Raw genomic sequence first — 21,445 nt, 5'->3', positions numbered from 1 at the left:
GATGTCATCACTGGCTGGTAAGTGGCTCTGATCAGTGGCTCATCGGCAGGACTCGGAGCAGCCATTGCTCGTGAGCTATCCGGCCGCGGGGCCTCTGTGGTTATCAACTACCCCAACCAAAGCGAAAAGGCAAACGCGGACAAGGTTCTCCAGAGCCTCAACGGGCCCGGAAAAGCCGTAGAGGCAGACCTGTCAACACCGGAAGGGCCGCAGGTGCTAGCCGATGCGGCCGCAGAAGCTTTCGGCAAAATCGACATCCTTGTCAACAGCGCTGGCATCAATCGCCCCACGTTTCTCGACGATCCCGACGATGAAAAGGTCTACAAGACATGGCACGATATCGTCAATCTCAATGCCAGAGGTGTCTTCTTCCTCACCCGCGCTGTTCTAAAGTATCTGTCGCGAGAGAACTCACGCATAATCAATATCGGTAGCTCTGTGTCGCGCACTCCAGGGCCGGAGTCTAGCATCTATGCGGGTACTAAAGGACTTGTTGAGGTCTATACTCAATGCTGGGCGACAGAACTGCCCCGGAAGTACGGATGCACCGTCAATGCTGTCGCTCCTGGGCCTGTTGGAACAGATGCCTTCAACGCTGCGCCCAGCTTCGTGAGAGAGGCACTGCAGCCCATCATAGATGCGACTCCTGTCGCTCCACGCGTCGGTAAGCCTGAGGAGGTAGCATGGGCTGTTGCAACTCTGGCTGAGGAAAAGGCGGGTTGGATCAACGGGGCCTTTATTCCCATCAACGGAGGATCCAGTATATTTTAGATTGGCAAGCATGGCTGAATTGATGGGATTAGGCTTAGGCTGAAATCATACATTACCTCCTAGGTGGAAGTGTCCGCTTGCTTCTCGAACATCTCAACCCTGGATAGCTCACATTCAATATTCACAAGTCAAAGAAGATGGAATAATAGTGTTAAGCGCAAAACAAAAGGATAGCCACTAGCGAGCAAACATAAAATATTTCTTCACAAATCTACGAAGACATCGTCGCGAAATTGCCTACTTAAATCATGTCCTCGCGCACCTAGATCAGGGAGCTGCAATGGGAGTCTCACAAGCCATCTCCCAGCAACGATTGCCACAAAACAGGATTTACTGATATGCTACCATGTACTCGCTATCTGTTGTAGTGCACGCGGTGAATATGTGACTATGAAAATAGCTATATACATTTATTTAACCTGGTAGAACCTCGCAGAGTTCCTCCTCCTTTGCATGATATGCAGCCGTGCCTTAAAGGCATTCGTGAGGTGAAAAGACATTAGAACGCACGTAGAGTTAACAACGAGTTCAAAAGAAATACATTCAGTTAAGCCAAGCATATATCGCGACTATCTACTTCCCATTCACAGTTTCATTCGCCCTTCGCGCCTCGCTCGCTTCCCTGGCTGCATCGACATCCTTGCCATCCACCCAGCTACCATGGAGGCCATCCATAAGCTTAAACGGCAACTTGATCTCAGCAAGCGGACCTCGTGTGATGTCCGAAGCCTCAAAAAGGAGCAGGACGTTGCGACCCTCGCGATAGCGATCAGCCACAACGAGGATATAGCCATCCTCGTCATCAGCACCCTCATGTCTCGGAACAAAGACGGGCTCCTGGAACGTGGTGTCATCACCGTGGCGGTAGGATTGCATGTCTCCTGTCTCAAAGTTGTAGCAAACCAGGGTGTTGAAGCCAACATTGCCCTGGGCCGTCTCGTGGTCGTTGAGCTTGACTTCGTGCGTAGGATCGACCTTTAGAATCCAGACGCGGGAGTATTTCTTACCCAGCAGACGATCGTCTATGCGACCGAATTCATTGACGCCGGTAACAAGAATAGCCTCAGGGTGAATCATCTTATCCGTACTACCGTTGGGGTCAAATCGGTAGCGGGTGATAGGTGCCGTGACTTTCCTGGGGTCGGTAAAGAACCTCTCGCCCTTGGTGTTAGGAAAGAAGGGAAAATGAACATCGGTCCAGACATTGGCGTCTAGGACAAGCTTTCCATCCTCCTCATAGGCGTTGATGGTGTGCGAGTAACAGCCCTGGGGCGTCTTGAACCACTTCGCGTCCTCGGGCTTGGCGCCGCGGCGAGGAATAACGCCCAGCAGCTGGTAGTCCAGAGTCTCATCCCAGTAGAAGTGGTCACCGCCGTTCTTCATCTGCTCCAGGCTGGCCTTGAGGCCGTTGACGGGAAACACGACCCAGTTGTCGGTGGCCCAGAAGTCGTGGATCATGCATGGCCAAGGGGCCTTGAACCAGACCTCCTCTGAGAGCTTGCCGTGTTTGTCGACGGTGAAGGAGCAGATGTCGGGTGATGCGTCACCAGCAGCCTCATAAGAGTAAGAGACCAACTCTCCCGTGGCTGAGTCTGCCTTCGGATGCGCAGTATGCGTGGGGCAGCGGAACGTACCGTGGTAGTCGATGTAACCGAGGGTCTCAAGAGTGATGGGGTCAAGTTCCATAGGCGGCGCATCCTCCTTGAGGGCCATCAACTTGTTATCATGAAATACAACATGGGTGTTTGCCGTGGTACCCTTGAGAACATTCTGAACGCGTGGATCATCTGTGTACTTGTTGCGATATCTGCCAAAGAGGGCACGTCTGGCTTCACGCTCGGCGATGAGCTTAGGGGTGCGCACATAGCGTTGCTTAAAGTCAACATGCCCATCCTTGATGTAGAATGAGCTGACATTGCCGTCGCCATTGAGAGGGATCTCCGTTTCCGCAAAGATGGGTGGGAATGCATGATCGGGCTGGACGCGGTAGAAAGCGCCGTGGATGGTGCTTGGGATTTCTCCTATAACTTCAAGCTCGTAGGCATCTGCCTCGAACCGCAGATGGTCCTCGTTCCACTTGCTCATGGCATAGTGCTTGGGAAAACGGGTGCCTGGAACTCCTGGAACAACGTGTGCCATGATTGGCGAGTTGAGACTTGATGGTCTGAAGAGTTGTGTTTATGGGAATGTATATACACTGCAAGGGCGCTAAAGTAGTCCTTGTTTTGTGCTTTTGGTACTCTCTGCTCAGAAGACCCTTGAACCTTTTTATGGTAGTTTGGTTCAATTGTTGACTTACTATCTATTTGGGCATAAGGTTCACAATCCCAGCTCCTATCCGCTCGTCCCGTTGCGGGTGGCGTCTCCACCCCAAGATTGAAACATTGGAGTGGGTAATAAGCTCTCATCCCCACCAGTGTCTTCCGATGGGCCGATGTGATACAGCAAACGTAGACCACTATCTGTACCACCCTGGAGAGAACTGACTCTAGTTGTAAGGCCTCGGTTTAGGGCGGGGTGAATGCTCACAAGACCCTGCTTGAGCCCCATAAGGACCTGCTTGTCCTGCAAGGATGAGTGATTTGTAAAAGGTTCAGAGTCTATCTTTGCATTCTTTCGATTTGAGCTATCCCATCCTAAACTCAAAACAATTCGACCCAAATGGTTCAGTGGTACGCATCTCCGGAGCTGCAGTCGCATCATGACAATGCGTTCCGTTCTCGTCAGCCAGGGACGAGAAGCCTTCCTCCGGGTCACGACGAAGTCAGCTTCCAGCGTGTCGTAAATGAGTTCCGAGCTATCATAGGTCACGAAAACGTCATCATTGATGAGGGGTTGGCCAACTTTCGTGACCCATATCCGTTGTTCGAGGAGGGATTTGAGGCATCTGCTGGACTATGGTAAGACCTTGAATCTATAATTCGCACTATTGCGACCTTACTGACATGACTGTAGCCCATCAACTGTTGAAGAAATCCAGGCAATTCTCAAGATAGCCAACCAACACCATGTTCCCTTGTGGACATGCTCGCAAGGAAAGAATTTCGGGTATGCTTGAGATAGTCCGTAATGTCATTGACATTCATCTAATCTGTTAATAGCTATGGCGGGCCTGCTCCTCGAGTTTCAGGGTGCATGGTGCTCTCTCTTCATCGGATGAAGCGCATTCTAGAAGTGAACGAGAAGCTGGCCTACATTGTAGTTGAGCCTGGTGTCACCTTTTTTGATGTTTACAACTACATTGTGGAGAACAAGCTCGATCTCTGGGTCTCTGTCCCAGCTCTAGGATGGGGAAGTGTCGTGGGCAATGTAAGTCAATTCTAGCTGTTAAATAGTAGCAACGTTTGCTGACGAGTTTCTAGACTTTGGACCGTGGTCATGGTTACACCATTTCTGGTGACCGCCAGCATTTTATTGGCAGTCTGGAGGTTCTTCTGGCCTCGGGAGACATCCTCAGGACAGGCCAATGGGCTGTACCAAATTCCCCCAGCGCACATGCTTGCCCCAATAGCTTCGGTCCTCAAATCGACGGCCTCTTCTTGCAAAGCAACCTGGGCATCGTGACAAAGATGGCTGTGGCTCTCGACGTAGTCCCTCCGTCTTTCATGGACGTCAAAATCCACTGTCCCGAGGTTGAAGACATTGCGCCCCTCATCGACACGCTACAGCAGCTGGACCGTGAGGGCATCACCCAAAGTCACCACATGATCACCAACATCAACCATTTTGCCTCGCACGATGCCCCCAAGCACCAGCAGCAGAGTGTGCCCGGGCCTCTAACCCCAGAGAGCATAGCTGCGCTGAAGAAAAAGTACAATACCGGGTACTGGCGATGTTCGGTGTCTTTCTATGGGCCTAAACAAATGGTTCTTGCCCGTTGGAGTAGGTTGCAAGAGGTTGTCGCCCAGAGAGTTCCCAACGCCTGGGTGGAGAACACGCTCTTCGAAGGCAAGGATGGCAAGCCGGTAGACAATATCCAGATTGGAACACTCGCTGCCGGGATTCCTTCAATGGGCGCTGTGAAACTCGCAGAGTATAACCTTCCAGCGGATGGGACAGGGGCGGGAGCTCATATCGACACTACCCTCATCCTTCCTTGTGAAGGTGAAACAGTCCTGACATGGTTCCGCAAAGCAAGGGCTATTATGGAGGAGCAAGGAGTTGATCCTTTTATTGGCTGCCACGTCTTCTCAAAATACATCTTGTTTGTTCAAGAATATGTTTTTGACAAGTCTAACAAGAAGGCGCGTGAAGGTGGCCGCAGGGTGGTCAAGGCCTTGCTTGCTGAGGCAGAATTAAATGGTTTCGCCAATTATAGATCTCATGTTCAGCACATGGGTGAGTACGGTTCCCAGCCTCCGTAGACGCGTTACTGACAATGGGCAGATGCTGTCCAGAACTTGTATTCGTACAATGGTCACATCTATAGGAGATTCGTCGAGACTTTAAAGGTATGTTCGAGTTCAAATCTTTACAGCGTTAGCAATTCTAACGTTCTGTTGCCAGGCTGCCGTAGACCCGAATGGAATTCTGTCACCTGGTAAGCAGGGAATATGGCCTCTCAAGAGTTTAGTTCATCTACCACCTCGTGGGGTCTGAGCTGGGTGGTGTGCTTGGAATCGAGATACCAGACATACAAGACTTGATTATGTATACACGATATATATACAACAATTGATAAAACTATCTAAACATCACGGATGGTCTTGAATAAATTTTGAGAAGTCCTAATGGCTGAACCACTTATCAGACGTGTTAATTGTAGAGGTCAGACACAGCCAAAAGTCTGATGCTCTCACGCATATGGATCACTTTAGGTCATGGCGGGTTAAGAATTTTAGACGCCTAAGTGATGATATGGCAAGCAATAGGCTTTACACAGAGGCACGGCTTATGTGAATAAATAGCTTTTTATGACTCTATTCATCTATCTCAATAGCTCAATAGGTGATTATACCATCAACTACTTTAACATCATTGTCAAGATTAACAGCCGACTTTACTGCCTCTTCATGCCGTAACGTCCCAACCTCGGCTTCCGAAACCAGTGAAAAGTCATAGCTCAGCAGTTTTGTGGTTCCTGGTACTCCATATTTTTCCGAGAGTCCCGACACCTCAGATACAGTTCCCAGATCCACAATGAGAGACTCCTTGACACCAAAGACGGCATCAGAGGTCTCATACGGGTCTCCACGAATATAAAGTGCCCTGTCCACGTCAGTATGGTAACTTCGACTGGCTTCTTGGGTGTGACTTACGTTATTAGAGGGTCATATCCAGCCTTCTTGAATTTGAAGTGCATGTGGCTTGGGCGGTAGATATGTCGGTTCAGAGCCTTCAGAAGATCTCCGACAGGCCCGTCGCCGGGGATTGGATAAGGGACAGGCACAATGGCCTTGAAATCTAAGTTCCCTTCACTGTCGCTATGTAGTGTAGCTCTGTTATCGAAGCCTTCCCGGTCTGCATACTGCACATCATAGAAACCCTTGGAGTCGGTCTCCCATATATCAACCTCGACGTCTTCTAGTGGGTTACCCTGAGAGTCTCGTACGGTACACACAACCAAGAGTGGTTCCCCATCAGGATCATGAGAAATAGTGTCCCCAGAAGCCACATTCTCAGCTCCGTGTGCATGGAAGGGGCCAAGAACAGTACCCTCGGTAGATGTAGCTGGCTTAGGGTGATCGATTGAATCTACCAGAAGTGACAGTCCTAGGACATCAGATAAAAGAATGAATTCTTGTCGGGTGTCGCTGCAAATCTTTCCAGTTCTGGTGAGAAACTGAACAGCTTTCTCCCACTCGGCGGTGCTAAGACGAGTCTCACGCGCAAAGTCATGGAGATGATGAACTAGCCTCTCAAAAAGAAGAGCGTGTTCGGGGATCTTGGCAGTTAGAGTTGATAGCCACGACATTTTCGGTAATGTTTTCGGTTGTGAGATCTTTTAGAAGCGGGATGCATGGATTAGTATGCGACATGGTGGACAGAGGTGATATGATAGATGATGAGTATGATTGGAAATCGAACTATACAAGTATTGGAGGTTAGGTTAATCAATGAATCTTTGAGATTTGGCGGCACGGTGACCGATGTCTTTTTAGACCGTTCCCACCAACGAGTGCCTATGAAGTGCCGACGGTGGTGGGGCCGGTGGGTACGGAAAAGCCGGGTGGCTCGGTGGCTAGGTGCCTCTCGCCGCTCGGGAACCGGAGCCAAGATAAAGCAAAGAATGTTACTTTGATAGCATATCAGGATACCGCTCTCAAAATTTGTTTCAAAGAAAAGACACCCTTATTCAAGATGGAGCCCTTCGTGTACAGCCCTCTCCCTCACAAGATCATCTTTGGACGAGGTTCAATTCGTCAACTTCCACAATGCCTGCAGCAACTTGGCTTCCGTCGGGCCCTCGTCCTATCGACCCCCCACCAAATCGACCAAGCCAAACAAATCACCGATATTCTCGAGTCGCACGTGGAGGCCAGTTGGATCTTCTCCGAGGCCACCATGCACACTCCCTTGAATGTTACCGAGAAGGCCCTCGCATTTTGCCAGCAGAACGAGCCCGACGTTCTGGTGTCTATTGGTGGCGGTAGTACCACTGGACTTGGCAAGGCCATCAGCTTTCGCAAAGGGATATACCATATCTCCATTCCTACAACATACGCTGGTAGCGAGGTGACACCAATCCTCGGCGAGACCGTGGACGGTATCAAAACGACCAAGACGCAGATCGAAATCTTGCCCAAAACTGTCATATACGATGTCGACTTGACCCTCACGCTCCCTCTTCCCATGTCGCTCACCAGCATCATCAACGCTATCGCGCATGGTGTCGAGGCGCTCTACGCCCCCAACACAAACCCTATTGTTAGTCTCATGGCCGCCGAAGGTGTGAGATCTCTCGCAAACGGATCATACGAGTTACTCGACGATCCCGACTCCATCGTAGCTCGATCGATCTGCCAATATGGAGCTTGGCTCTGCGGAACTTGCTTAGGCAGCGTTGGAATGTCTCTGCATCACAAGCTTTGTCACACATTGGGTGGCTCTTTCAACCTGCCCCATGCCGAGACGCACACAATTGTTCTTCCACACGCCTTGGCGTACAATGCTCCCAAGGTTCCCCAGACTATGAAGGTCTTGGCTGGAGTGCTTCCAGATAGCCAGGGGGATGCTCTACGCGGTCTCAACACCTTGCTTAACAAGCTTGGTGTTCCACGAAGCTTGAAATCTATTGGATTCAAGGAGGAAGATATCGACAAGGCAGCGGATATTGCTGTTAGCAGGTCTTACGCTAATCCAAGAAAGATTGACAGAGATCTCATCCGGGAGGTCATTAGGAGGGCATGGGCTGGTGAGGACGCAAGGGCAGACTTGTAGCGCAGACCTCACAAAAGTTAATAACATATTATGCTCCCCTTAAACCTCTGTTTTGACTCGTGTGATATTCTGGTGTGACCTTTACATGGCTTTGATACGACGGTATGCCTACAAGGTATTTAATTAATAGACTGATGTTCATTCCGCTAAGTCGAGCAACTATTGGGCAACGCAGCAAATCATGACTCCCCTGCACATTCTAGCTTTCAACGTATGCTTGACGAAGATTTAATCAGAAACTAAAAGCTGACATTCGAAACGTTTTCTATCTTGTGCAAAGTTGATCTACATAAAACATGTCCAACGCCTATAGTCATCTAGCAGCATACGGCTGTCTTCGCGTCCTTGCTGTCCTACTTCCAACGGGCACAATCTCTATGGCCATCCTCTACTCAAAAATTTGCTGCCTCTGAACAATCCGCCTTGATCAATGCCGCATGAGCCGCACTACGGACACTAATTCTAACCTCATAGGGCTTCTCTGTTCCGATCTCGAACGGCTTCCCAACTGGAATTGGATGCCCTGGAACTTGGTGGAAGTCAAAACAGTACAGTACACGCGCAATCAGTAGGTGGAGGCTGTTACTAGCGATGACCCATCCGGGACATACTCGGCGACCTAGTAGAGTAACTTGTTAGTCGTATGATGATTGGATGCATGCATGACTTGGCTCACCTGCTCCAAATGCCAAATGTCCCTTGATAGGCTTGTCAAGGTCCTCGTTCATAAATCTCTCTGGCCAGAATATTTCCGGATTTTCGTACTCAGAAGCGTCCATGTGAACACCCCAGCTATTCCAGATGACATTGGTTCCCGCTGGAATGTTGTATCCTTCGAAAGAGTCATCCTCAATTAAGGAATGGGCAATTTCTGGAAACGAAATGCTAAAGAATACTTGTCAGCTATATCACCAAAAGATTCACAATCGCGCTGTAATGGTTTCTTTTTACTTACTTCCACCGAAGCACTTCTTTGCCGATAGCTTTGATGTAAGGCAAACTTGCAATGTCACTCGCGACCGGAAGTCTCTGCGCATCTGCACCACATAAATTATCCAGATCCTGCCGCGCACGCTGCACAAAGTCGGGAAACAGCGCTGCCCCAGCCACAAGTTGGTTCAAAGCCACGCGCGTGGTATCAGATCCTGCCTCGATGAGAGATCCAGCGAGGAAGACTGTTGACTCATAGTCAAGCACCTTGTCTCTTCCAAGCCTTTTGAACTCGGAGACAAAGCACGTCACGTTCTTTCCTTGCTGCTGCCGCGCGGCAAGACCCTCAAACTCTTCAGAGAAGTTTCTGCATAGAAGTCAGTGGCCGCCAGATATCACAAGTGTTAAGGGATTGGGGGCATACTTCTTGGACTGTTCAAAGACACTGTCGCCCCACCACCTCCATGGCTGAAGGGCTTTTGGGAGGGGAATGTATGCCAGGAAGGGAAATGAATCGATCAAGCTGGAGCCAGGCTCAAACATCTTCATGATCTCGTTGTTCGTCTCAATGATCCTATCAACATTGGCGTCTCCCATCTTTGTCCTTCGCCCAAACACCATGCTCATGATAAGAGAGCTGGCATATCGAGCATTCGCCTGATTCCACATATCAGGCTCCGTGAGGTAGTCGTGTAACAGTGTTCGTGACTCGACGTCCTGGAGAGGGGCAAAGACGTTGCGGTTTCCGGGGCCGATGATCTCGTGTATGAGCTTGCGCTCCCACTTCCAGAGGTTGCCGTATGGCATGAAGACGACGCGTTTTCCGCCAGAGGCAACGTCTCCAGGCATGGGCAGATTCTGCCGTGAGATGTAGCGTGCCCCGCGCTTGTCAAGCAGCTCATTGGCGACGCGCTGAGAGTTCATGAATATCCAGTAATTGGAGCCTACTTTGAGAGTGAACCTGGCGGGGAAGGTTTTGTAAGTGCTGGTCTTGGTGAGGCCCTAATTGTGACACTTACATTTCGCCATATTTCCTGGCCATTTTATGGAGATACAGACGCCGCCCAGCTGTATCGGTTGGGATCTGTAGCATGTTCCCGAACAGGGGCACGCCGGGCACGAGATTAGGAAATTTGTACTTTCGATGGAACCTGAGCCAGAGAACAGTACGATATAGGATCCATAGCAATGCCAGCGCAATAGCAATCGGCACCACTTGGATATTTCGTCCGGCCAGCTTCATCGCGGTGTTCACTGTTGGGGATGGAATTCGCAGATGTGTATTTGGAGGGTTCCAAAGTGACTATGGATTACCAAGCAAACATCGTTGAAGAGAAAATAAAATACAAGACAGACAACTTATAACGACAATAGCGGAACTGCCAGGCGATGCGTTTCTAGCTTCTCATCACCCACCTACTACGATGCGGTTTGGTGGGCAAACTCCCCACCGCATACCTCCCCACCCTATACTATCCACGTTTACACCTGCATATGAGTGGCATAGCGCTCGATATACGTCAAAAATGGCATGTATGGAAAGCATCGATCCTTTCTTGCGCCATCAGCTAATCGCTAGAGCACTGTTTTGAGTCACCGGCTTTAGCTAGGTTCTTGTTTGCTGTCTTTTTGTACACGGGCCTCGGTGGAGCGAGAGCAGCTTTCAGAATGCATAGCCACCTGGAGCGAGAGACGTAGCCATTTAGGCTCGGCCACCCTGGACTCGGGAAAGATTAAATACTAGATAGATACAACGCATCTTGACCAACATTCGAAGTCCAACAATTCTTTAGCTATTCTCATCCATCTATAGACAACAATGAGCTCAGGTGACAATGCAAATGGTTGGTCAACCGTCCCACTAATCATCAATGGGAAAGATGTCATCTCAGAAACATCGTTTCCTGTAAATAGCCCTTCCAACTCTGAAAAGCTCTGGAGTGGTTCATCTGCTTCAATCAATGATGCAACCGGGGCTGTAGAGGCCGCCCAAGCGGCTTTCACGTCGTGGTCTCAGACCAAGCCCAGTTTTAGACGGGACATCATGTTCCGGGCCGCAGATCTCTTTATCAGCAGAAAAGAGGAATTGTTCGCCTACCAAGCCCAGGAGACGGGTGCGGGGCGGCAATTTATGGAGATCAACATCAACGGTACGGCGCAGATCCTGAGAGATATCGGAGGAAGAATCGAGGCGGCAGTTGAAGGTTCGGTTCCTGCGACGGCCGAGCAGGGGTCCCATGCCATTGTAGTCAAGGAACCGTACGGCGTTGTTCTCGCAATTGCCCCGTGGTATGTATGCATAACACTCGCATTCGGACCGCCGTTGAGACTGACGATTTTTCTTTCTTTCACTGCAGGAATGCCCCATACGTGCTCGGCGCACGATCAATTGCGTTTGCCCTCGCAACGGGCAACACAACAGTTCTCAAGGGTTCCGAGCTGAGCCCGCGCGTTTTCTGGGCAATCGGCGACATCTTTCGACAGGCTGGCTTACCGGATGGTTGCCTTAACGTCATTTATCACCGAACGGCAGATGCCGCTGAAGTGACAGAAGCCTTGATTGCGCATCCCGCGATTAAGAAGATCAATTTCACTGGCAGTACTCTCGTCGGAAGCATCATCGCCAGTTTGGCGGGGAAGCACGTCAAACCGCTTTTGCTTGAGCTGGGCGGGAAAGCGAGTGCCATCGTCCTCAAGGACGCCGACGTGAAGAAGGCCGCGACAAGTTGCGCTGTCGGCGCGTTTATCCACGTGAGTTTGACCAGTGATGCAATGTATTTAATTGATGCTAATGATATTTAGGGCGGTCAGGTGTGCATGTCGACAGAACGCATTCTCGTGCATAGATCGATTAGTGACGAGTTCAGCGCTGCACTCAAAGAGGCCACGCAGGGGCTCTTCGGGTCCAAGAAGCCGCCGTTCGTGCTAGTAAACCCAGCGGCTGTACAGAAAAACAAGGGTCTCGTCGCCGACGCGGTCGCCAAGGGCGCGACGACCCTCCTGGGCGACGCCGAGGCTGTGGAGGACCAGCCCACCAAGATGAGACCCGTCATCGTCTCCAACGTGTCTAAGGAAATGAACATCTACCACACCGAGTCCTTCGGGCCTACCGTGTCCCTCCTGACCTTTGACACGGAGGACGAGGCTCTCGCGATCGCCAATGACACCGACTACGGGCTCTCGGGGGCTGTATTCTCCGAGGACTTAAAGGCCGCTATTAAGGTCGCTAGGAAGTATGAATCTGGGGCGGTCCACATCAACTCCATGACCGTGCACGACGAGGCGTCGCTGGTGCACGGTGGGGCTAAGAAGAGTGGCTACGGTAGGTTCAATGCCGCGCAAGGACTGGCTGAGTTTCTGAGGTACAAGACCATCACTTGGAGGGAGTGAGTCGCAGAGGTGTCCAATAATGTGAGTCGTGTGCATCAGCTTAGATGGCGTGCTCTTTTATGGACATCAGCGAGTACCATAAAGTTTAGACAAATCTACACGTACTGTTATAGGGTATGTAGACACCGAGTAAAGCCCGAAACCCATTGTCAATGCTGGCAGCATCTCATCTTGTGTGTTTAGAAGATTACAAAGCTTTAGCAATGATAGGTAGAGGCAGAGACGGCGGTACAGTGTTGCCGCGGGAATAAGCTGGTCTAATTAGCTATTGACCTTCTGAAGCTGGGAACATTACATAGCAGACCATCCCTGATAGACCCTAGTGGAGCGTTACCCATACATACCATACTTTCGCACCCATCTTTAGCTATACACTTTCTACTCTAAACCCTCGAACGTAGGCTAGTCTTGAGATCTTCCCCCGCAATCTTGTCCCCCACATTTTCGGACTGGATTTGTCAACCCCAGGATCAATCAATCATTCTTCCGTCCAGACCATACCCCGGGGCACTTGTGACTCCCTTCATCTCCCTCATACCCACTCTCCATTAGCTCACTGCAATGTCCTGTCAAACCAACACCTCTACGCAGCAAGCTACTCGTGAAAATGCAGACAAATCTTCTAACCGCCAAGGTTGCGGGTTCTCCTGCGATCAATGCAACGCCAGTTTCAACCGCCTAGCTCACTTACGACGCCATGAGCTCACGCGTAAGTCGCTCCTTTTGCTACTTCTTGGAGAATCAGCAGCCACTGACCATCTGCAGATGGAAGCGAGAAACCGTACAACTGCATGTATTGCTCCCTAACATCTTCCAGAAAAGATGTCATCGTCCGGCATACTAGAAATTTCCATCACGGCCTTGGCAACAGAAAGCCCTCTGGCTTTCGAGGCAGGCGTCGCAACAATTCCCACCCTGGATCTTCTCGTCCGAAAGGATCAAAGAACGGCTCTGCGCGAGCATCACCTGCCACGACGACGGCCAGAGGACAGCAAGATCGTCATTCAGAAGGAGTCAACTACGCAATCGAGGAGCGCGATGAGTCTCCGACAAACAATGAGGTAGATGGATCTCAGAGCAGCCAGGCTAATTCGCTGGACATCGCCATGCCCTCGCAGCCCGACGTGTTCCCTGCCTATCTTTCAGGGAGTCCCCTAGAATTCAACGCTTCATTCATGGACCCCGATCTCATCAACCCCAATCTTTCCGCCATGTTCGATCTCGACGCGCTTCTGGCGGATGCCCAAGGACTTTTTGGCGAAGTACCAAGCTGCAATCCCCCGGAACTACCGATACTAGCCCTGGAGCCACCGATATCCAACAGGCCAACTACTCTCGGTCAGACAGACAAATCTTCTACCCCGCGCAACCTCGTCCCCAACGACAATAAATGCGAGAATGCTTGGGCCAACCTCACAAAATATCCGGTCCACATACTCGCTTCGCTTCGCTTTCCTTCCAAATACGCCGTGAGGCGGTTTGTCAAGGCCTTTTTTAAGCATATTGCTCCTCATATACCCATCATACATGAGCCGACGTTTGACATCGCCACAACGCCATGTAAGTAGTATCCCTTCATAGGCAGTGCAATAGAGGTTCTGAAACAAAGTTTAACATAGCTCCCCTCCTGCTTGCTGTAATGGCCTGCAGCGCCGTATATCTCGGTGAACACTCCAGGGCTACATCGATGCATACCATCTCCGTGCAACTTGTTTTCGAGGTAGGACAGTCATTCCAAGCACTTAGATGATAGATTTCGTTAACAGAGCAAACAGCATGAACGGATGATTGCATTCAGCAAGGCCGACCCCGAGACTCTAACGTGGATGCTGCAGACATATTTGCTCCTCGCTTATTTTGAGATTCACTGCGGTTCGGAAGGCAAGAGAGCACACGCGTTTCCTCACTGCGTCAAGGTTAATTCCAACGTCTACTAATTTAGTCTGGTCATGGCTAACTATTACGTTTTCAGCTTATACGAGAAGCACTCAGCGAGCTACAGACGTGTCCGCCCACCACGTTTAAGGATTGGGTGCGCTGGGAGAGTCTAAATAGGTACTTATACTCATACCATGCACGCATTATAATTGCTCACACTATACAAGGTGCATCTCATCTACGATACTCATAGGTGGCACCGTATGCTCAAAGGAACAGGAAGCATGGATTCCAACACCTATGGTCGAAGCCAGATTCGCCCTCCCGTCAGGCAACGCAGAGTGGCTAAAAGAAGAGTCCAGCTGGGGCACCCCAACCGAAGTATTATACAGTAACGATGCGCTGGACAGCATCATCGCCGGCCAACCACCGTCTATGCCAGTCAGCGAATTCGGTCTCGTAACCATCGTGTCTGCCCTTCTCTACAGGATATGCTCATTTGAGCTACTAACAGGCTCGCGCGACGGGGAGCTCTACGCTAAATTCGGCCAAAAAATGGAACAGTCATTGCAGGTGCTAGATGCAATTCTCAAAGCTCGTACGATCCAGTATGATGGCGGACTGGCCCCGAATCCCACCGTTCACTGCGCCAGATCATTACTGAACTCAGCTTTCTACCATCTTTACGCTAGCGTTCCGCTGTCTGTCATGAAGAAGATACTCTGGTCGCCTGCAAGTCTCGATGATCCTGAGATCATGCATCTTTTAAACAAGGCAATCTCACCTGAACTCTACCAGGCACTCTTCAATGCAGCAGACCAGCTAAGATCCGACTGCCGCGTGGGTCTATCTTACATTAAAAAAATAGCGCCCATAGTATTCGGGCCCGAAAGCGCGGTCGGCGCTTTAGAGGGCTGTATGTCTTGAATTCCGTACTCAACCTTTGTTCAGTAGCTAACCTGTAGACAGGCCTGCTTCTTTGCTGGTACCTTCAATTCGCCCAATCTCGTGCTTCACAGGCTGAATCACGCGATATTCTCAACGCATTGATAAATGAGAGTTTTGCAGAAGTTATGGACCTGCAATTGGGGGATCATGGCCTACAATCAGTCGTACCGCTTGCTGTATCAGCAGAGCTTCTCTCGGATGGCTCAATGTGGAAGTGTAAGCTCAAATCTCTGTCGTTAATGATTTTGAGAAGATGCTGATATGTGCAGGGCCTTCTTCTGTGTCGCAAAAGCTGAAATCGTTGATTAAGAAATTGGAGGATTCGGACACTACCATACACGTTGCAACAGCCTACCCACCATAGCGACAAACATTGCTACAGTACTCCGTACATCCAATGTCAATGTAACATAAAATATCCTCAATTAGTTGGCCGTCTTAGTTTATTCGGACTCATTTCATATTCGGGGGAGCAGTGGTGGTAAACGTAGCATGGAATCTTTTCGGGTCCAAAGTCGAGGAAGTATTTTTGAGATATTGACAGCAAGCACTCGATATGTTATATATATCATTATATATTTTCTCTCTCATTGCCGTGCACAAAATCCCTTCATTATCGACCTCATCGTGAGAAGGTGGGTGGATATGGGTGGGTAGCTTCTGGGTGGGACACCGGTGGTACACAACCGAACGATTGCCATTCTTGTTTGCCACCTATTTTGTATTCATTGATCTATGATAGGCCACCAGATCCTCGCCTTTCTGATGCGGTTTTCTTTTGGACGTAGAAAAAAACTGTTCTTAGCAGAAAAGGTTAGAGTTGATGCTTATTGCAGATTTGAACACCAACAAAATGACCACTCGCAAGGAATACGTCTTCAAAGCCATCAATGGAATCCCGGTAGCCGCTGACGTATACTTCAGAAAGACCACGATCGCTTCGAAGCTTCCAATAGGTACGCAAACTACCCAATCCTCGTCCTCTCTGAGTAGGCATCTGATGCATTGAGATACAGCATTACATTTCCATGGCGGAAATTTCACGGTCGGCTCGAAACAAATGCTCCCGCGAGACCAGTCCGAAAAGCTCTTGGATCTAGGTTTTGTGGTTGTATCCGCCAACTATCGACTGGCTCCCACGGTTACAGTCTTTGAAGGACCGGTCAAAGATGCACTGGACGCATATGAATGGTCGCGGACAAAATTACCCCAGCTGCTCCTCGAAGATGCTCATGTAAAAGCGGATGGATCTCGGATTGTAACACTGGGTCATTCATGCGGTGGCACCTTGGCCCTTCTGACAGTGAGCAGATACCATAGTTTCTGACACGGGTATGAGATACTAATATGCGGACCGTCTAGGCCAGTTCGCCCCAACCCCCTCGCGCAACTCTCGACATTTACGGGATCAAGTACCTAGCAGACTCGGCCTTCCATGTCCCCTTACCTGCACCTCCAGGTGCTCCTCAGATTGATCAAGATTTCACGAGCAAAATTTGGAAAGATGACCCTCCTCCCACCTCAGCACCCCCTCCGGTGGGACCGAAAGGGCCTAACTTGGCCAACTATCGTGTTGCCTGGATGTTTGATCAGCTCGGAAAGGGAACACACTTGAAGACGGTTGTAGGAGACGGCGACTATGATCGCGTGGACCCGGCTTCGCTCTTCTCCAAGGGTAGATTTCCTCCCACCTTTTTCATCCACGGCGCCGAAGACAAGCTAGTGCCGGCAAGGCTGTCACAACAGGCATATGACGAACTCAAGAGACACGGTGTCGAGACGGAATTGGTCCTGGTGGAAGGAGGACAACACGGCTTTGATGAAATTGGACAGCCTGAGAATGCACTTGAACTTTTGGAAAAGGGCTTTGAGTTCCTCAAGGCCCATGTCTGACATGATATCATTTGGAAGAGAATAGGTTTTGAGAGGATAGATCTGAATGGGTACTCAATTGCTTAAATTTGACTATATGTGCCTTGTATAAACGTGTATGCACGCCTTGCGGCAGCCTGAGTTGAGCAGACCGATTGCATACCTGATACATGTCCGTTTGAAACGCTGCTGGCTTTCGTGATACCTCACTACTGGGCATAATTAAGTGAAATGGGTAACCTTGCGTGGTATTTAGTTGTGTGAGGTAGCACTTTACAGTACTTTTTGTGCTGGACGGGGCAGGTGGATCGACCGACAGACAACTTAAAGTTACCCACCGTAAGTGGGAATTACGATTTATGTAGCGCGTATTTCAGCCGCCTCCAAGTACCAAACCATCCGTTATTTTAAATATTGAACTGTTTATCATAAAAGCTAATAGGCTAGACTACCTCCAGAGCCGCAAATTCTCATCACCGTTACAATCACAATGGATCCACCTGCCAAACCCAAACGCACAAGAGTCAACAAACACAAGCGCGTCTCAAGAGCCTGCAATTACTGCCGTGCTCGTAAGCACAGATGCGATGGCAGCCACCCAACCTGCTCGCGATGCTCTGCCATCCACTACCCATGCAGCTACGGCCCCGACTCCAAGAAGCGTGGGTTGACGACGGGCTATGTGAGGGCTCTGGAACTACTTTGGGCACTTGTATTCACCGTCGTTCCTAATAGCAAGGTTGTAGTCCAAGAGCTCTTGCCAGATATTCAGTTTTCCCTAGATTCGCGATCCAGATTGGTCTTGAACACCAGGCTTGTCAGAGACTACGAGACACTCAGACAAGGTTGGGACGGTAGTGACATCCAAGAAGAATTGGATCTGCTGTTGTCGAATATTCAGCAAGGGAACGACTCCGGTGCAAATTCCGTGGCATCCGTCAAGGCTGAAGCCTCCACTCCCAACCTCGCCCCTCGTGGCAAGGCATTCGAGGCTGTACAGACTTCAACGCCAGCCAATGACGCTCGGGAGGTCCCAGACCCCATGGATACCGACAGGGCCAACACGCCTTCCTCTCATGACGCGTCAGTGCCCCAACCGGCTCCATGGAACGACGTATCATCCCCCGCTTCTGCTCAGCAGGTACGGCGCTTAATTGATATATACTTTGCCCATACCAACTGTTGGCTCCCGATGGTCCAAAAGCACAAGATGCTGGAGTTGTTGTATTCGCCGTCAAGAGACGATCGGGCAGAAGAGGGAAATATGGCCACTCTATGGGCCGTTGCTGCTTATGCTTCACTTCAAGATACCCGTAACCATACTGGAGCGTCTGATGGTCAATCTGCTCTTCCTGCTCCCGAAATAATCTATTCCAAGGCGAGACAACGGATACCTAACGACGATGCGCGACTTGCAGGCTACGTTCAAGCTTTGCTTATCCTGGGCCTTTTCAAAATGGATCAGGAAGATCTTGTGTCTTCATGGCACTTGATTGGCCAAGCAGTGAGGATTTGTCTTCATCTCGGTACTGCGCCTTCTACCAGCAACGGTTCCAATGCCGGAAATGTCGATGATGAAAATCAGAAGCGGCTTCTCCTAAGTTGCTTTATACTCGATACTCTCGTATCATGTCGTTTGCGCAAGCCACCCCATCTCAGGACAGGAGATTTATGTTTCTCCCCGAAGCTCGCAGAAACAGGTCCGAATGAATGGGAACCGCAGAACGTAACTTCTACAACTTTGGGCAACACTAACTCCATGACCCAGCTTTCGCGGGTGTAAAGTATCTTCAACTGCTACGTCAGCTTAATATGTATCCTAAACGATGCCATGTCGAATCATCAATCTTCAAACAGGCCTTGCACCAAAAGTCTACTGGCATTGAATCGCTGGTATGATGGACTTCCACAGCATTGTCAGATTTCACCATTGCCTGGCAAGGTTCAGCCGGGAACGGCACCGCACCTGACACCGCAACTGTACAACCTTCACCTCGCCTTCGCGAGCACCGATATGCACCTCAGGTCACATCTTGCTGCCACAAATGGGCTACCGAGTACACAAATTACAGGATTAGCAGGCCTGTCTATGGGATATCTCATGGCAGCTTTTGTGAAGGAGTTTGGTGTAGCTAACATGCCCGCTATATTCAAGATTTACCAAGACCTTGGACGCAGAAGAGGCTTTAGGCCTGTGCGGCAGGACCATTCTGCTGATTTACTGGTCTCGAGTCAGCCTTCTCCTAATTTACTACTGACACCTCCGGAGCTCCCTGAAACGGTCTCTGCTAGCACTAACAGGCCAGAACCGCTTTCCACCATTTCATCAACTTGCCAAGCAGAGGGTAGGTCAATGAACTTTCTTTTCTAGTTCGTGCTGACAAAATAACCAAATAGAGCCAACTACACAATATCATGCACCGACATCAGTTGGAAATTTGGACGAATACGATATAGAAACCTGGGGCATGATATTTAGTACAGGAGAGTTGGGCGAAGCAGGCATACCGACCCAGCAGGACATGGAGAGTCTAGACTACTTGAACGGGATGGCATGGTAATATAAGGACGTTTAAAAACTGAGAACTGATTTCACTATTTTGATCGGGTTCTTCTATTCTCATTAAGATTGTAATGACCTCTGGGCAGGTTCTCTTGTAAATTTCCGTAATATTCATGTACAATCACTATCTCTATGTATCAATTGACGAAATACGGCGAGTCTTGGAACTCCACCACCACTTTGTTTGGCTTTGCCCACTCTACAGTTTTCGAGCTGATCAAATATGCTCCCAAAGCGGTGCTAGACATCAATTACGTGGAGATTTCATGGGTTGTACGGGTGGAGTTGTGTCATCGGGTGGGAATGAACTCCACCCGCTCCTTTTCGAGGCTGGCTCGAAAGTCTTGGTAGTAGTAGCTGGTGAGGTAGCTGGCTTGTTGCTTACTGAGACTAGTCAAGCATTTGTATTTAGCTACCAACTGCAACTTTCCCAAAGCCTCCCTTCTCTCCAATCAATTTCACCGCTCAATCCCATTCCACCAGTCCCAACATGAGTCCCAGCGTCCCTACAACTACGAATCGTGCCTTATGGCTCTCGTCATTCGACAAACCTCTGGAGCTCGTTGAACTCCCCGTCCCTGAGGCAACAGCTGGCTCAGCCGTCGTCAAAGTTCTAAACACAGTGGTATTCCCTTATGCCGAAGATATTCACCAGGGCAAGCTGCCTGTCTTCAACCTGAGCCTTCCCCTGGTGCCGCATCCAAGCCATATCGGCCGGGTACACGCTGTCGGATCGGATGCCATACTTGCCAAGCCCGGTGATCTGGTCTTTTTCTCGGCCGCCATCTATGCGCGAGACGATCCTAGCGTGAATATCATCCAGGGACACCACGGCGGAGAGGGCACGAAAGGCCGCAAGCTCATGCAGGGAGAATGGCGAGATGGCGCCCTCCAACAGTATCAAAAGGTTCCTCTCGAGAATGTCTTTATGTTAGACGAGGATCGGCTATGCAAGCAGCTTGGATACACGCCTGCGGACCTTCACGAGATCTCCTTCTACAGCATCTCTGCTGGAGCGTTATTCGAGGCTGCCAATCTACTAGCAGGCGAGACGATTGTACTTGGTCCAGCCACTGGGACCTACGGAGGCATCACCTCTGACATGGCACTGGCTCTGGGCGCCAACGTCATTGCTATTGGTCGTAGTGAGACGAAGCTCGCATACCTTAAACAGCAGCTTGGGAACCACGAGAGATTCAGCTATGTTGTCATGACTGGAGATGACGAGGTGGACGCGGCCGCAATCCGAAAGGCAAGCCCCGATGGGCGCGGTGTCGAAGTATACAATGACTGGGCATCAGGCAGCTTGAACGGCTCTCCCTACTTCTCGGCCGCCATACAGGCTGTGCTACCAGAAGGCAGGGTTGTCCTCAGCGGAGCACCGTCTGGGTCTATCTCAGTTCCGTACACACTCGTGATGCACAAAAACATCAAGATCATTGGTAAGGTCATGGTATCACGAGGAGGAATTGAGTTGACTATCAAGATGGTAAATTCGGGGGTTCTCAAGCTCGGCAAGCGTGGGGGCTCGAGTCACAAGGTGTACGGCTTGGAGGAGCATCACGAGGCTTTCGAGGATGCGAAGCAGAATAGTGGCTTCAGAGTCTACACAGACGTTGCTCCTAACTCATGGTAGAATTGTCTATACTTGGCTGTATAACTATTTTGGCGTTCATTTTGCAACAAGTTATCATCAAATAGTCCGATGTATTA

The 21,445-nt window shown here is 50.0% G+C and overlaps 11 protein-coding genes across 11 annotated transcripts; 8 read left to right on the top strand and 3 right to left on the bottom strand.

Moving 5' to 3' along the window:
- Position 1: 1 nt before the first annotated feature.
- FOXG_01381 (3-oxoacyl-[acyl-carrier protein] reductase) lies at positions 2-954 on the top strand (the record flags this gene model as incomplete). Its single annotated transcript, XM_018378202.1, has 2 exons — positions 2-17; positions 62-954. 2 exons carry the CDS (start codon positions 2-4, stop codon positions 769-771), a joined length of 726 nt encoding a protein of 241 aa, XP_018234070.1. The 3' UTR covers positions 772-954.
- Positions 955-1,344: 390 nt separating this feature from the next.
- On the bottom strand, positions 1,345-2,910 carry FOXG_01380 (uncharacterized protein; the record flags this gene model as incomplete). The annotated part of the gene is made up of 1 exon (XM_018378201.1): positions 1,345-2,910. One exon carries the CDS (start codon positions 2,908-2,910, stop codon positions 1,345-1,347), a length of 1,566 nt encoding a protein of 521 aa, XP_018234069.1.
- Positions 2,911-3,432: 522 nt separating this feature from the next.
- FOXG_01379 (uncharacterized protein) lies at positions 3,433-5,370 on the top strand (the record flags this gene model as incomplete). The annotated part of the gene is made up of 6 exons (XM_018378200.1): positions 3,433-3,671; positions 3,727-3,819; positions 3,873-4,080; positions 4,134-5,109; positions 5,158-5,222; positions 5,278-5,370. 6 exons carry the CDS (start codon positions 3,433-3,435, stop codon positions 5,368-5,370), a joined length of 1,674 nt encoding a protein of 557 aa, XP_018234068.1.
- Positions 5,371-5,711: 341 nt separating this feature from the next.
- FOXG_01378 (uncharacterized protein) lies at positions 5,712-6,724 on the bottom strand (the record flags this gene model as incomplete). The annotated part of the gene is made up of 2 exons (XM_018378199.1): positions 6,030-6,724; positions 5,712-5,979 (listed from the first exon to the last, which is right to left on the bottom strand). Exons 1-2 carry the CDS (start codon positions 6,683-6,685, stop codon positions 5,712-5,714), a joined length of 924 nt encoding a protein of 307 aa, XP_018234067.1. The 5' UTR covers positions 6,686-6,724.
- Positions 6,725-7,002: 278 nt separating this feature from the next.
- FOXG_01377 (uncharacterized protein) lies at positions 7,003-8,151 on the top strand (the record flags this gene model as incomplete). Its single annotated transcript, XM_018378198.1, has 1 exon — positions 7,003-8,151. The coding sequence occupies exon 1, from the start codon at positions 7,072-7,074 to the stop codon at positions 8,149-8,151; it is 1,080 nt and encodes a 359-aa protein (XP_018234066.1). The 5' UTR covers positions 7,003-7,071.
- A 392-nt stretch (positions 8,152-8,543) lies between these two features.
- On the bottom strand, positions 8,544-10,324 carry FOXG_01376 (uncharacterized protein; the record flags this gene model as incomplete). The annotated part of the gene is made up of 5 exons (XM_018378197.1): positions 8,544-8,674; positions 8,828-9,036; positions 9,107-9,448; positions 9,506-10,042; positions 10,101-10,324. 5 exons carry the CDS (start codon positions 10,322-10,324, stop codon positions 8,544-8,546), a joined length of 1,443 nt encoding a protein of 480 aa, XP_018234065.1.
- A 576-nt stretch (positions 10,325-10,900) lies between these two features.
- On the top strand, positions 10,901-12,618 carry FOXG_01375 (NAD-dependent aldehyde dehydrogenase; the record flags this gene model as incomplete). Its single annotated transcript, XM_018378196.1, has 3 exons — positions 10,901-11,370; positions 11,439-11,832; positions 11,884-12,618. 3 exons carry the CDS (start codon positions 10,901-10,903, stop codon positions 12,469-12,471), a joined length of 1,452 nt encoding a protein of 483 aa, XP_018234064.1. The 3' UTR covers positions 12,472-12,618.
- A 390-nt stretch (positions 12,619-13,008) lies between these two features.
- Positions 13,009-15,895, top strand: FOXG_01374 (uncharacterized protein). Its single transcript, XM_018378195.1, has 8 exons — positions 13,009-13,180; positions 13,237-14,031; positions 14,091-14,191; positions 14,247-14,387; positions 14,444-14,526; positions 14,577-15,265; positions 15,319-15,513; positions 15,567-15,895. The coding sequence occupies exons 1-8, from the start codon at positions 13,033-13,035 to the stop codon at positions 15,659-15,661; spliced, it is 2,247 nt and encodes a 748-aa protein (XP_018234063.1). The 5' UTR covers positions 13,009-13,032; the 3' UTR covers positions 15,662-15,895.
- Positions 15,896-16,150: 255 nt separating this feature from the next.
- Positions 16,151-17,190, top strand: FOXG_01373 (uncharacterized protein; the record flags this gene model as incomplete). Its single annotated transcript, XM_018378194.1, has 3 exons — positions 16,151-16,253; positions 16,314-16,600; positions 16,660-17,190. The coding sequence occupies 3 exons, from the start codon at positions 16,151-16,153 to the stop codon at positions 17,188-17,190; spliced, it is 921 nt and encodes a 306-aa protein (XP_018234062.1).
- A 469-nt stretch (positions 17,191-17,659) lies between these two features.
- On the top strand, positions 17,660-19,540 carry FOXG_01372 (uncharacterized protein; the record flags this gene model as incomplete). Its single annotated transcript, XM_018378193.1, has 2 exons — positions 17,660-18,310; positions 19,082-19,540. The coding sequence occupies 2 exons, from the start codon at positions 17,660-17,662 to the stop codon at positions 19,538-19,540; spliced, it is 1,110 nt and encodes a 369-aa protein (XP_018234061.1).
- Positions 19,541-20,222: 682 nt separating this feature from the next.
- On the top strand, positions 20,223-21,368 carry FOXG_01371 (uncharacterized protein; the record flags this gene model as incomplete). Its single annotated transcript, XM_018378192.1, has 1 exon — positions 20,223-21,368. One exon carries the CDS (start codon positions 20,223-20,225, stop codon positions 21,366-21,368), a length of 1,146 nt encoding a protein of 381 aa, XP_018234060.1.
- Between the last annotated feature and the right edge of the window lie 77 nt (positions 21,369-21,445).

Source organism: Fusarium oxysporum, chromosome 1 (assembly GCF_000149955.1).
Source record: "Fusarium oxysporum f. sp. lycopersici 4287 chromosome 1, whole genome shotgun sequence".
NCBI classification, from domain to species: Eukaryota; Fungi; Ascomycota; class Sordariomycetes; order Hypocreales; family Nectriaceae; genus Fusarium; species Fusarium oxysporum.
Note: the sequence above shows the minus strand (reverse complement) of the source record. Positions and strands in the feature narration are given on the sequence as shown.